This window comes from Archocentrus centrarchus, chromosome 5 (genome assembly GCF_007364275.1).
Source record: "Archocentrus centrarchus isolate MPI-CPG fArcCen1 chromosome 5, fArcCen1, whole genome shotgun sequence".
NCBI lineage: Eukaryota > Metazoa > Chordata > Actinopteri > Cichliformes > Cichlidae > Archocentrus > Archocentrus centrarchus.
The window spans coordinates 33,950,534-33,966,188 of record NC_044350.1 but is presented as its reverse complement, the minus strand read 5'-3'; the positions used below and the strand labels follow the sequence as shown (position 1 = coordinate 33,966,188).

Genomic DNA, 15,655 nt, shown 5'->3' with positions numbered 1-15,655 from the left:
TCTGAGGTGAGCGCTGATGTAGAAACTTGGCAGGAACAGGAAAGAGTGTAATCTAGTACAAGTTGTTGAGTCATTGGCATCTGTTCAGTAACTGGCTCAGGTTCATTTGGCTGGGAGTCATACCGTGACAATGGAGCTGACAGCTGACAGCCACAGATCACAGGGTACAGCCGGGCCTTTAACAGCAAATACGACGACTTGAGTACATTTTCAAGTTTACCCTCATTTCAAGTCTCAAGTCCTCCAGGGCATCCAATCAGGTGTTAAAACAAGCGAGACCAAGTGGGTCTTGATGGAATTCAGAGAATGTCAAGTGTGAAATCAGTCTAGGTTATTGTATTTGGACACATAATCTTAGAAACATGGTGTCTTTTCAAATGCTCACTTTAGAGGGTGTTACCTTGGCCTCTAGTAACACTGTGAGGCATCTCAGGATTGGTCCTTCAAGGAAACATGTATAACTGACTTCTATCATCAGCACAATGTTGCAAAAATTAGAAACGTGTCTCCGTGACACTCCAAACTTGGTCCGTGCATTTGTTGCTTCAGTTGTAACATTGTAATCTCTTTTTATGTGGCTGTTCTAAAAGTTCCCTCAAAAGCCTTCATTTAATCCAAAATGCTGCCGTTAGAGCACTAACGGGGGCTGGGAAAAGACCGTTTTTCTCCCATAAATGTTTCCCTTCACTGGCTTCCTGTTAAAAATTAAATTTAAAATCTTTCTCCTCACACGCGAGGTCTTCAATAAGCAGACCCCATCATATCTTAAAGATCTCATTGTCACCACTTTGCTCTCTGCAGGCCTACCTGTGGCTCCCAGAGTTTCTGTAGTAGAGCAGCAGGCAGACCCTTCAGCTGTCCGACCCTCTCCTGGGGAACTAGATCCCAGTTTGGTTTCAGGAGACAGACTCTCTCTTTACATTAAGGATTAATAAGCACTGAGTATGATTTTTGGTAAAGCATGTAGTTGGGGCTGGATGAAGTGATCCTGAAGCTGCTGGGGGGGATTTTCTGTAATGCGCAGAGCACTTCTTCTGCACTTGAACTTTATGTCATTAAATTGTGTCTTCATGGGTTATGTTTGTCCTTGCCCCCCCATGTGCTCTCCTTGGTTGCCCCCCACCCCCACCCCCCCGAGCCACACTCTGCTGGCGCTTCTTTGCTGTTAAAGTGAAGTTTCTTCCCACTGTGGTTAAGTGCTGCTCATCAGGGATCATCTGACTGCTGGGGTTTCCTCTGATGACTGCAGCCACTGTGACATTGTTTTGCAAAGCTGAGTGAGAGGATTTCACTGAGAAAATGAGGAACACTGCACACTGACTGCAGCATATGCTGCTTCGTCAGCTTTCCTGACATTATGAGGACTAAAATTTATAAAAATAAATATGATGTAGAATCAGGGGAGCCAAGGCCAGAGGAGTCGCTGCACAAAGTTTAAGGTGCGTCTCTGCACTGGCTTCATGTTTCACATGTGTTTTTGTTGCTTGTTTGTTTGTTTGTTTTTTAACACTTTTTAAATTTCAAACATGAACAAATTTCAAGTAAATACAGACATGTTCGTGTCAAGTCTCATTTTTTAGATCAAGTCAAAGTTTCAAAGGTTTTACTGCTACTTGTCTTATATGAAGGATGCAGAATAGTTCATCAGCTACTGATGAGACTGTAAATGACAAATATTACAGTGTAACTGTGCACGACAGATGCCTTAAAGCTGCAGTCTTTCTAAAGACCAACAGGGGTCACTGTTCAGGTTACAAAAAGATAATAAATTGTACAAATGATCCCCCAAGTCTTTTTCATATGACTTGAAGGCTGATAGGTTTATGGTCACAATGACCTTTTCATAAATTATGATTTCTGGTGGAGTCAGAAGGAACATAAAACCAGTCCATGCCTTAGGTTAGGTCTGTGTGATTGACAGCTGGCTGTGAGCTGGCAGGATCTGTCAGTTTGTCGGTCTGATCCACTCCTCTCATTTGGGTTCAAAGCGCCGTGATGGTCAAGGCCAAAATTCTGTTTGGGGCTTCAAGATAGGGCTTCCCTAACTGGTGGGTACATCTCTCATATACAGTGACAGAGAGGAAATTAATACTCTTGCATTTTATTTGTTGACCTTTTTTTTTTTAGTATTATTATTATTATTTTTTATTATTATTATTTCAGGTGGTGGAGAATGCAGAAGGCCCATTGAGGGGCTGCCTGGCCACCACAACAGCTGAAGTGGTCTTTAGCAGTGTATTCTGATCCTCCATCAGGTCTTCCAGGCATTGGTGGTCCTGACATGGGCACCTTTTAAAAATTGAAAAACAACAAAAATGCTTTTCCAACCAAAACACGAATTCAAAAGGACTTATTAAAAAATCACCTCAGCAGCAAGAAAGTAAATACCAAACATCTGTCTATCTATTTATGTATGTATGTATGTATGTATGTATGTATCTATCTATCTATCTATCTATCTATCTATCTATCTATCTATCTATCTATCTATCTATCTATCTATCTATCTATCTATCTATCTATCTATCTATCTATCTATCTATCTATCTATCTATCTATCTATCTATCTATCTATCTATCTATCTATCATACATTTACTGCTCTAAAAAATAAAGCTGCCATAAAACGTTGGCCTTTTCATGTATTTTTACCAAAAGGCCCGACTCTCCCTGCTGGTCCAGGATGTGAACACCAGTTAAACACTAAGAACCAGAATTATTGTAGTTTTGTCTGAATTCAGTTTAGTTTTGGTTCATTTTCAGAGTAGATTTGCTCATTTCACTTTAATTTTCCTTTTAAAAATGTTCACAGTTCCCAGTGTTTGTGTTTGTGTGATCCTTGGAATCTAATTCAAGTGCGCCACCTGCTGGATACATATTTACTGTTGCGTCCCTGACTCAGCAGATGGAAATCAAATTTGTGTCAGACAACAATTAAAAGTTATCATAATTTTATTCCAAACTGAATCTAATGTGGTTGCCACGTGGAGACAGTGAGTTCAGATATGAGTACAAATATCATAAATCCAAACATCTAAATGAATAAATAAGCAGAGGAGACTGACGTGAATTTATAAAACTTTTTATTCGTTTTTTTAATCGAAGGCTAACTGAAATGTGTCTGATTTATGTTCTGTGATAACAACAATAAACCATTGTCTTTTGTTTGTAACAGAGAAGAAAATAACATAACAAACCCAGCAACACATAGAGCATCCAATATAAATTAAGATACACAAATAAGCAATTATTATCACTGAGAATAAGCAGGCCTCTATATAAGTGCATGAGCCATGCTGTGACAGATAATAGATTGAAGTCGAACCCTCAGCACCATGTTCATCCTTTTTCTTTTCTTTTTTTAAATGAACCTGGTGCTGAGTTTGAGCGATGGGAAACCCGGCGTTGCTGAGAACAGATCAGGTTCCCACACTTTTATCTGGTCCCGAGTGAAGATTTCACTCCGAAGCTGCAGATTATTCGTGTGCAGTTTTATTTTTCCTGGACACAATCGCAGCACTTTATCAGGCTTTTCTCAAACGTGTGGACCAGCTGCGTGTAGGAATCCCACCGAGAACAAACCGGTCTATTGTACAAGCCCCACAGCTTACATGCTTGCAGGATAAAACTCAAGGACACGTGGAAGACTTCTACAATAGTCACTGCGGTGTAGATACAGAGGCTTATTTAAATACAAACACATAACATAACTGCGAACAAGAGTGCTTTTGTATATTTTTTCTTCAACATTGTCAGAGGCGCCACGCGGCGCTGATTCAGAGAGCAGAGCGGAGCGGAGAACAAACTCGATGAAAGGAGGAAATGCTTCTCCAGTCTACCTGTGTCACTTAATTCATTCCACATTAAGGTCTAAATTAAAAGTTTAGCTTTCATTTCTTTTAAAAGTGAAAAGTTTAAAACAGTGTAACAGAAACTGGAAAAAATTTTTCTTGTTTTCCCAAAAAACTGGAAAAGTTCAAGCCGGACTGAACTTGTGTAAAGTGGTCTTTGGGAATGTCTTAAATGATGCTGAGGACAGAGAAGTGGACTGTTTACAGCCAAACGTTGTGTCACATGAAATGTGTGAAGAAAAATAATCATTCCAGCTGTTTTGAGTTTTAGTCCCAAACAGGTAAAGCAGCAGTAGCATCGTGAGAGCTGGCATTCTCTTTGTTTTCACTAATTTAGCATAAAATATCCTGATCCTGGAAGTCCAGCTTTACCAAAAGGAAAATAGGTGAGAAGTTGGAATGATAATAGAAAAAAAATAGAAGCAGCCACAGAGGTTCTGCAGATGTCTGCTTTTGCATTATTTTAAGCATTTTTAAGGACTTTTTTTCCATTTCAGCTTAGAAATATTGAATGTTTCCCCCCCTTTTTTTTTCTTTTCATACATTACAGCTGTGACATTTTAATATTTTGTGCTGTCCGAGGTTCTGCGTTAAAAGGCAACAGTAAAGGAGTTTTAAGTGTGAGTCTCCGATCACGCTGGACACCAGAAGGCACACATGTAGACGCTGGGCCGAGTGAGGAGACGTGATGATTGGTCACGAGGACCGGGTGCCCACATGGAGAGTTATACTTGAACTTATAAGTGCATGATACAAAGGGGAAATTTAGCTAGCTTTAACAGAAGCTGATCTCGGGTGGTGCTGATGGGGATCTGTGGCGTTGATGCCCGCACCAATCACACCGGTTTGCTCTTCAGACAGCTGCACACTAACAACCTTAAACTGTAAAAAAAAGGGCACTTAAAAGCAGACGTACATTTTCTTGTATTTACACTTCCTCCTCGGGGAGCTGCAGGTTTTTGTGTGTTAGGTAGTTTTACACTCTCACTGTTTACAAATGAAAAAAAAAAGTCTTTAATGATATGAATTTTTGAATTGAAGTTCAAACCTTTTTGTTCTCAAGTGAATAAACAACAACAACAACAGCAACAATAAAAAAACTGACACTTAACACACTACGTTAAAATTTGACTAATATCATCAAAAAGGCAAATAGTAGGTGTATTGCAACGATCTTTGCGGCATCACTACCAAAAACATCTATCTTCATCATCATCACCAACAACAACAATCTCATCACCATCATCACCATCATCATCATCTGAGACAGTGTGGCCTGGGTTGATTGACAGCCCGAGCTAGCCACTCACATTTTGCCCGTCTCAGCGCAGGCAGGCACATCTGTACGACATAGCAACAATAATAAACAATGAACGTTTCCAAGGAGATTCAAAGACGGCCGACCCAATGGCAGCAAGGGCCGGGTCTGGAAGGAGCTCTGTCATTGGACAACAGCCATCTCTAGGGAACAGGAACAGTTTGTTCAGACAGGAAGACGAAGAGGGAGGGAAGAGCCAATCATGGTGTGTGAAATAAGTGGTTTCGCTATTTTATGTGGTTCACAATAAGAAAAATCTGTGTGTGTGTGTGTGTGTGTGTGTGTGTGTGTGTGTGTGTGTGTGTGTGATGTCTGGTTCTTAAGTTAGATTGTTTAGTCTACTCTGTGTGTGCTTTGTGTGTGTTTAGTTTTTGTCTAGACAGCTGGAGGTCTTTCCCAGGGCAGGTGGGTGTACATTAACTGCACACACACACACACACACACACACACACACACACACACACTACCTCCACAGTGGATTAAAGCAAAGAAAAATCTGTAATTTGAGCCCTGATTGGTTTAATGTCTATTTTATGTGACTCAAATCGACAAAAACTTTAAAATAAAAAAACGGAGTGTTAAAGAAAAGCTCCACAAATACTGGAGAACAGCTCCAACTTCACATAAACACACCGGTGTTTCTGTGCAGGCAGCGCTGCTGTGTTAGCATCTGTGTAGAAATGTGTGACCTGTTCTTCCTGTCGGCCTCCCTCCTCCTCCTCCTCCTGTCCTGTTGTGTATTGTCAGCCAGCCCGGGCTTTTCCCCTGAAATGAGAGATTGATTCTACACTATTTTCTACTTCCTTTGTCTAAACTGCTATCGCTAACATTTGTGGTCAGGCCCCGTCCAGCCTTCTCATACCCGCTGCAAACCCTCCGATGCAAGAAAGGAAACCATTTAAGAACTAAAACACAACCCTGTTCAAACACAAGTATAAAAGGGGAAAGGGCTTATAGTGTAGGGTCCTAATGTCATTACAAGGTCAAAGGTGATTCATTTGTTTGATTGAGCCAGTCATCATTCCTTTGGCTGCTTTGGGTCAATAGATTTGTTCATTTTTATGATATTTTATTCTAATATTAAATAGAGCGCGTCAGTAGAGAGAGCAAAGAGAGCTAGACTTTAAAGAAGACGGGAGGGTGAATCTTTTTTTCTGACTTTTTTGTCTTTACCTTTTACTCTAATCTCAAATTTCAAGAATTTTCCATATTTTGATGCGAGCTGCTCATTTTTGAAGCTGCTGGCTGCAGAAATGTCGGCCTTCGGTTTAATAGAACAGACCTGAATGGCATTCGCTACGGGGTGCTCAAAACACCAGAAACTACCTTTGAAATACTCAGCAGCCACGTCTCGCTCGGAAATTGTGAAGCTGTTGCTCAAAAAAATCCACAAACCTTTGTGTGAGCACTTTTATTTCTTTGCACCAAAAGACGCCCTCGCACCCGTGCAGCTGCCGAACATTACAGGTCAACTGAGGGGCACGCCATTGAAGTTAACATCCATTCACACCGCCACTAGCGAGAGCCTTTCATCACAGGTACATGCTCGGTTTCTTTTGCATGTGGACATGTTTCAAAGGTGTAGCCTGGCAGGAACAGAAGAGGTCCTGCATGAAATGGCTCACTACAAGGTTTGGGGTTTTTTTTGAGGAAGCAGGTCACGATTTCAGGAAAGAGAAACTGCTGCTGACTTTTTCATATTTATTTTTTGGCACCACAGGAGAGTGCCATTTACTTTCATTATATTAAAGAGAACACAGGCATCTCTGCAGATGGTAGCTCCAAAACTGGGCAATTTACACACCAGTTCCACACAATCCAGGCAGAGAGAAAAGACTACAAAACACAGGAAAAAGCAAGAACCAGTTCAGCAGATTTCATTTGTTTTATCGTGATAGAAGACTCTTTAAGGAAGTAGAATCCCGTGACTCATCGGAGGAGGAAAGGAGAGACAAAAAGTATTAAAGATTCACCATGTGAAATTATAAAATGTCTTTTTTCGGCCTTTAGGCTCTCTCTTCTCTCAGGAGTTTTGGCTACAGTCTGGTTCAGTCCCTGCAGAGGGCGCTGTTGCATAAAGGCTGGACACTAGAGGGCGCTGACTTTATCTGGATCAAGTAGCAGCTTTAAACACAAAAACTACAAATGTCTAATCTTTATACCTCAGTCAGCTACAAATCGCAACTATTAATTCTGCACTCTTAACGAGATGACACAAGACGCGCTGCTGTTAACACTCGTGCCACTTTTCAACACTTCAGTGTGTCTAGTTTCAACAACCAGCCTCGTGCTGCATTCAACGCACAAAGAGTTTTGCTCCAAAGCTCCAACGATGAACTACAAAATAAGACATTAAAAATAAGAGCCAGTTACTAATTAAAGTTCGACAATGAACATGTTGCTACCGGTACCACTGGAAACTGAACAGGCTTCAAAATTATAAATCAAAGATTGTTTAAAGCTTTGGTCCACAACTCTTTGCATCCCTTTAAAAGTGCAGCACTAAAGGTGGGAGATTTTACAAAACTCAAAGGTTCGATTGTGGTGTTTAAGCTTTACTGGTCGGCGGTGAGCCGAGCCCGGCACTGGCTGACAGATTGTTGTCTCTTTCCTGGTGCAGTAAAGTGCTCAGAGAGGTCCTGCAAGAGAGAAAAAACTTGCAGAGTGGATTGTGTACATGTGTCGAAAAGGCAGGAGAGATTCGATATTCGAAGAAACTGGAGGTGTGTGACCAGAAATGTTGGTCCTTTGGGTGCAAGTGGGACCAAAGCAGTGCACAGTCAGAGCATCAGATATTCGGGGCCTGTTGGGTGACTGGCTTCCTTCCTGAGTAATGCACTACAAGGAGGCTGTCATTGGTTTGTTTTCTCTCATCTCACCCAATGAATAAAAAATATCTGACAATCAAATAAAAAATAATACAACAGGATTAAAAACTAAGTCTATGAACATCCTACTCTACTGAAGTCTATCATTACATTAGACACTCTCGATTAGTCTAGACATTTCTTCAATGCCATAAAGTCTGATTAACATGAGTAAACTCTAATGTGCTTCGCTTGTTTGGTCGAGGTAGTAATAGCCAGCTTTGGGATTGGCTAATGATTCGGCCAATAGGATGAGAGAGAGTTAAGACTTTCTGATTGGACCCACAGGTCGGATGCTGACTTGCAGCTGGCTCACAGGACTCAGACATTTGCATAAACCAAGGATTTTTTTTTTTAAATCAGTGGTACAGTAACGGTTAATCCGAGCCCCTTGGACCAAAGTCAGACCCTCCCCTTACTCTGATCTTGATAGCAGCTGCTGTGCACTGCACGGTCCGACCTTCACTCCTCATGTTCTTGCTTCTCTCTTGTTTTTATGCCTCAATAGACAGAGCTCCTTCAAAATAAAAGTCTCCAAAACGTTCCATCTGCGCATACTAAAAAATAGTGCAATTCTTTTCAGCAATTATATAAATAACTCTAAATTCGTGCTTTTCACTCTAGGTTTGCATACATGTGTTTGTATATATGCTCCATGTGTGACGTATATACATATCAACATGTACATTGCAAAAGGTGAAAGTTGGCACCCCAACATATTACTGATGTTTGTAACTTTTTGCTAAAACTAGACAACAAATTAAAAAATAAAACAGAATGAAACAAATTTACTCATAGGAATCCAACAAGTATAGAAAAATATCCCTACTTTCCCTACTTTCTCTCTCTTTTCGATCATATTGCGGATTTTTCTTTTTCTGCTGTGAACAGTCTTGAACTATGTGCAAACCTCTTTAAAAAAACAAAACAACAACAACAACAACAACAAAAACATTAAAAACAAACTAATTAAGCATTTCAGTGGCAACTCCTGCATCGCTTGGGAAATGTAAGGCAGAACTTTTAGCCTTGTGCTACAACTCATGGACTACAGTATCACCAACTAAATTTCTTTCTGGAAATATTCTACTGTGCTAAAACGTCCCAGCGATATGGCTGAAGCCTGGTGCAGAAGTCCAGCGTTGGACTGTGGATTTTTGAATATGGACTCAATATGGACACAACCAGCGTGGGGGGGATTATCGCATAAGGAAAAGAAATCCTACAACTGGAAGAACCAAGAAGATTGTAACATTTCGCCATTTGCTTGGATAGGAATTTTCATCAACGTGTGAAAAAGACAAAGAAACAGTTCAACAAAAACAAACAGAACGAGTAAATATTCATAGGTAATGATGATTATGCACATCAGTCTGATAGAAGAGGGGTGAGGAGTTGAGCTTCCTCCTCATTTTCTTCTAAATTATGCCCCTCTTTTCTGACATCACCAATGCTTTATCTGAAAACATGAAGTAGGAAGCTGTGGAACAGGATGTGCCAGATGTTCATGTGACTGTGCTCTGCAGGAGCGATGTGGTTCCAGGTCATCTTACCCAGAGAAGCCAGTGGGGAAACGGTAAAACCGACATGCAACAACTAAACTAACCAGCTCTTAAACCCTTCTGTATGTATTTTACCATCACTGTGATTTTTCATCACTGCCCACTGGCCATTACTTCAGTGGCGAGTAGATATAATCCTGGTTCTCTCACTAGAAGCAGGAAGCGGCACTGTCACACCTGCTGGGGCTTCTGGGATTTCTCCTTTGTGTTCCTTGTGTTCCTGTTGTCCACGCTTCCTTGCTGTTGATGCGGAGGTCGGAGCAGACCTTGTATGAGCGAGGAAGGTGGCGCTTGTGAGGATGTCACAGTCCGATTGTTGTGGCCGGAGGTCAGAGATGTTGGGTGGTAGTAGTGCCCAATCACCTCGCTGTAGGTCGGAGGAGCTCCCTCCACTCGAGAGCCCTGCTTCTGATGCCTCGACAGAGCCTCCTGGGCTTCCAACACGCTGATGCCTGAATGGACACTCGGAGGGGGGGCCTGCAGTCTGAGAGCAAAATAAATAAATAATACTGATAAATAAGAAAGACGCCTGCAGAACAAAACGGGAAGCACAAATAGTTGGAACAGAAACATGGAAAAGACCAACTGTGGGGATTAAATGGGAAGCTTTTCTACAGGAAGGAAGTCCTGGAAAAGATTTAGAAACCAAACCTGTGTTAAAGTTGACTTATGATTTTACACGCTATCTGTGATATTCTGTTACACTGGTGGATGTTAATAAAATTCAAATAATGAGGTCAGCGTATTTACAGGAAATCCCTGTGCGCATCAGGCATTGGACAGTTTTTTCTACTCCTGGCTCTGTATGATGTCAGTGAGAAAGGAACTCCCTAGTATGGCCATTTCAGACACACAGCTCTGACAGCCCCACCCCAGTACTGCTCAAACCTACTGTTTATGAGGGGCAGCCAATCACAAGAAAGCTGGCCTAAAGGGAGGGGTTTTAAAGGGAGAGGAGCTAAAATGGCTTGTTTGGTGTAGGCTTTCAGTTAGTAGAAGTTCTCCAATTAAAACCTTGTAAAGCATCATCATTTTTGAAATTACAATTAATCACTAAGCTTGCTGTCTGCTTTGAAGAGAGGCTGACTAAAGCTTTCAGTTTATTTTCCCACTTCTATTGCATTTCTTCTTTATTGTGCAGTGCGTCTAAAATAAAGAACAATACCATGACTCATGAACATCACTTTTTTGACTTTTATAGGTTGTGTCATTGCAAACACAATAAATGACCGCCGGCTTGTTGTTACCTGGCCTGCAGACAGGAGTTGGATGGATCGAGGGGGTGGGAGTCGAACACTGTTCGGTTGGGTGGAGCTCTGACCGACTCGCGGTTCAGCTCCATCTGCTGCTCGGGGTCTCTGAGCTGCAGGGTGCAGGGGCCCTGGTACGGTGGGGGCTCCTCTCCATCTGAGAGGGAGATGGTGGGGGGAAGGTCGATGAGACTCTGAGGCAGGTAGGGGTATGTTGGCTGGAAGCGGCTCGGGGCGTATGTATGCTGGAAGCGCTGGGGCTGCAGCGGAGGCTGGGACTGGCCATGCTGTGGTTCCCGCTGTATGTAGGATGAGCTGCCCCCTCTCTCCGGGGGGTTGGTGTTATACACCTGGTGCTGTGTGAGGAGAGATATTTAGTTAGTGCTGTGCCAAGCTATACCTCTAACTAATACTAATGCTTGTTTAAATGAACTTTGAACTGCACCAAACTCAAAAACCACTGCTGGCTGAAGCAGAACTCACCTCAATTAGACCACGGTTTGTGCCTGTTCCCTCAGACGACCACAGACTTCCCTCCTGTGAGCAAGAAAATAAAGAAATTTTGATGCCATTGAAGTTCATTTTTTCATTTTTGTATTTTACATCTTCATTGAGAAAGAAACAGTGGTGAGTAAACGGAAATGCTGAGAGAGAGAGCGGGAGAACGGCTGCATGCTGTAAATACTCAGCAGGCAGAGAATCACTTTTTGTGGTTTGTGCATTAACCAACCATCTACTGGCTGCCCTCAAACCACATTCAGCACTACTTAAAACTGTAATTTATTCATTTGCTTTGTAATAATTAAAATTTAAGTAAAGTGAACTGAGCTGGTGAAGACAGATAGTAGTACATGAATATATACACAGCTGCTTCTGCATTTTTTCATTATACACTGACATAAAACCTGTGGCAGTAAACTAGGATGCTGCTAATTTCCTGGAAAATATTGTTTTCAACACTGTCACAAAGATGTGGTCATGGATTGCAACATATTTACCTTCATAAGTTCCAACCATTTTTTGCATTCCTTGCAGGTTTTATGTGATACTGTGTGAGAAAATTATGGAACGTGGGGCTCGGTACTGTTGCACCTTTTATCGAACTTTAGTCCTGCAATAGACTAGTGACCAGCAATCCCACAAAGTTGATAAGCACTAAAGTGGATGGATGGATGGTTGGATGGATGGTTGGATGGATGGATTTTTGTCCACTAGAGGGCTCGGTTTGTTCATACAAAGCTCTACAGCGCTGCTTATCTTTATAACTTATTGTCTGTCTAATCATGTGAGTCCTGCTTCGAGTAAAGTATTTCTAAATCTTGCTTGTGCGATTAAATACTGTCTTCTCCAGTAAAATGTGGTTTCTACCTTTTCCTACAGTTGATCCCTGAGCTGTTGTGTAGAATAACTCATGTGTGTAGCATTTCTTCAGTGAACAGAGAGTAAATTTTCTCTGTGCTAATTTAAAATCAGATTTTTAGAGGCACATATAGTTTGGCACAACATTCACCAACACAAGTATGACTTAAAACATCAAAATCCAGAGTCGATGTGAATCTGCCATCGCCTGAACAACACTCTGAGCTGGGGCTCATTTTTAGAGGGCGTCTCGATGCCTTCGGTGTCGCTGCTTGTAGTGAGGTGATGACAAAAGCGGTTCTTTGCTTCTTTAAAAAAAAGTCTGGCAGGAACTTTTCTGACTTTTGTGCAGTTTTTTTTTAACTCTCTCTGGTGACGGTTTCCTTGCCTGCTTGTCTGACTGCATGTGTGTCACCGTGTCTGTTTGCTAATCCAAATGAACTAGGACACTATGACTCCCCTGAGCTTATCAGGAACTGTGTGTGTGTGTGTGTGTGCTGTGTGTGTGTATATGCATGTTTATGCTTCATTCTTTACTCATATCTTAACCTGAAACTGAAGACACACACACACACACACACACACACACACACACACACACACACAGTGAGTCAGTGGAATGTGATTCAGGCAGCAGTGGTGAAGTCATATGTTTGAGGAGGCCTCAGGTGTAAGTCGGTGCGCGTTTCTTGAAATAGACGTCGGCAGGCCGCCGCGGCCCGTAATGAAGAAATGAGTCAGTGTGTTAGCATTAGCCTGCAGCGGTGTTTAATCACTGTGATCACATGTGGCCACTCGGCACGCGTCCAACTCTGCGCTTCTTCTGAATCGGCCTTTGATCAGAATCGTCTGAAACAAAAGCTCATTTGTCTGGAAGTGTGTTTATAAAGACAAACGTAACTATAACAACAAAGTCAGCGTCGCTGCAGATTTGATATGTTTTATGTTTTTGTCTTTATAAATCTTTCAGCTCTTGTCATCATTTTCATTCATTTCTTTATCTCTGTTTATTTTTGTCTCTACAAAACTTTATTTATAAGCCTGCAAAGTTGGATTGTACATTAAATTTTTATTAGTCAGTTTTGTTGGATAATAAGTTATTTTGCCATGTTTTTGTTTTATTTATTCATTAATTTTTCCTTAATATCTGCTACCATTTACACTTTTTGCTCTGTGTTTGCTCCACATATTAAAAACCTGCTATCTTCCTCTGGCACAGAAACACCGTATGGTATGTAAAGGTACTGCAGACAAATGGGTGGTGCGGTGTTGTAGGCAACACTGCTGCCACACATCAACAGGTCTGTGTTGAAGCTGTATGTTCTCACTGCTCCTGCATGACTTCTTTTCCTGCTACCCCGGCTTCCTCCCACAGTTTGAAGATGCTAAGTTAATTGATGATTCTAAATTGGAGGCAGGTGTGAATGCGAGGCAGATAAAAAGCTTAAGTTATAGATTAAAATGCTAAATGAATGTATTTGAAATGGTAACACAGCTTCTACCTTTGAGTGGTCAGTAGAAATACAAAAACCTCCATAAATTATCTGAACATAGCCCAGACACAAGTGCACAACATTTTGGCGCACTGAGGTTGCGGCTCTGGTATAAATATGACGTCTGACTTACGTTGGCCAATGGCAGGTGTCTCCTGCGTGTAGGGGCGTGCCTGGAGAGGAGGGAGCGTGCTGATAGGCGGTAGTGGTTGAGAAGGCAGGTGATGACCACGACCATCACCATCATGACTACTACGATCACCAGGATCTGGACAAACTCCAGCTGGGCTGCAGTAACACAGAAACAAAGGCTGAAGTAAGTTTATGAGTCTCGAGAAACAACAAAAACACAACAAAACAGTTACAGGGTAACGTCTCCTGTGGCTCTGCGCAAAACCTGATGTGATATTCATATTTAGGATGCTATGCTTTTGGAATTTTAATAAATTAGAAATGAGCATATATCTGCCCATGCTGCCTTATATTTGGACAGCTCATCTTTTCTTCAGGCCCCTAACTTTGGAAGTGGAACATGAAATTATTGGAACATCATCAGGTAACATAATTACCATCCTCTTATTAAGTTTAAAGGAAATTACACTTAAGATTGTAGCTCTCTAGTCTTCTTTAGAGCAGTTAGAAATCCATAACTCAATAATTCAGGGCTTTCACAGAAACATGACACTGTTGTAAATTTTCATTTATTTATCTAAAATAATAACAAAATAACTGATAACACAATTTTAAAAATATCTACAGAGCAAAAGGATAGTGTTCTTTGCACTTTACACAACAAATAAACGTCAGCGGATGGGTGAAAAGATGGAATCATTTCTCATTAATCCCTGTTCACACAATTAAAAATACAATGTAAGAAAAGTAGTTTAGATATGAAGGAAAAATATTAATGGCTTGTACCTTTATGCCCAAATTCAAACGTCCTCATACTAAATAAAATATAGTTTATTTGCTTGTTGGGGATGTGGGTCATAGTTGAGGTTAAGCACCATGGAGAGAGGTAAAGTACATCAAGCTGCAGCTGCATGGCCTATTGCAGCAAATACACAATCGACAGTTCAATAAATCAGTCAGTGTTACAGTACGGGCCTATTTATCGTATTAATGGTTAAAAATGAAAGTAAATAAATAATAAAATACACACTTAAAGCAGCACTTTATAATTTAAATATAAAAGTATCAGGTTCAAAAAATCTAAACTGCTGAAACTGGTGATGCAAAAATAATGTCTGTATAATTTCTGTTATGAGAAGAAAAACAGACAAAGATACAGTCCCCATGTAAGGTCACACACACACACACACACACACACACACACACACACACACACACACACACACACACACACACACACACACACACACACACACACAGAGCCAGACTGACAGACAGGGCTACCTTTGTTGAGAGACAGCCTGCTTTAAATACCCCCTAACCATGCTCCACCACCCCCGCCATCGACACCCCCATTATCCACACACACACACACACACACACACACACACACACACACACACACACACACACACCCACACACACACACGCACACACACACACACACAGGCTTTTTTCTCACACTTTTTTTTCACAGGGAGCAGGCAGAGGTCAGGGCCAAGTAGACAGAAGAGCATAAAGTAACCAGCAGACAACAACCCCCCCAACTACACACACCCACACACACCCAACCACACACACACTGCAGTCTGTTTTCAGACAGTTCACACCAGTTCTCACAATCTTGTGTTCCTCTTGCCAATAAACCATTACACAACATGAAGATACAGAGACAGTCTCTCATCAGACGTGTATTTAGACTAGATCAATGCTGCATGAACATATTAGAGCACAAGAAAAAACCAGCAAACTCAAACTTAATTACCAGAGTAAAATCAGAGTTCCCAATAATCAATAGAAGTGAACAAACGTAAAGCAAATAAT

General features: G+C 41.3%; 1 protein-coding gene across 3 annotated transcripts in view; it reads right to left on the bottom strand.

The window, feature by feature from the left end:
* Positions 1–3,065: 3,065 nt before the first annotated feature.
* The window catches only part of pmepa1 (prostate transmembrane protein, androgen induced 1), a 40,774-nt gene continuing 28,184 nt past the window's right edge, over positions 3,066–15,655 (bottom strand). For 2 of the 3 annotated variants that reach the window (XM_030729125.1, XM_030729127.1), the window contains exons 2-5: positions 13,833–13,987; positions 11,331–11,384; positions 10,845–11,203; positions 3,066–10,081 (exon numbers count right to left, since the gene is read on the bottom strand). In XM_030729125.1, the coding sequence (XP_030584985.1) occupies positions 9,769–10,081; positions 10,845–11,203; positions 11,331–11,384; positions 13,833–13,987 (881 nt within the window). In that variant the 3' untranslated portion in view covers positions 3,066–9,768. The remainder of the gene's footprint in view (positions 10,082–10,844; positions 11,204–11,330; positions 11,385–13,832; positions 13,988–15,655) is intronic. The other variant, XM_030729126.1, reaches the window with a different exon arrangement.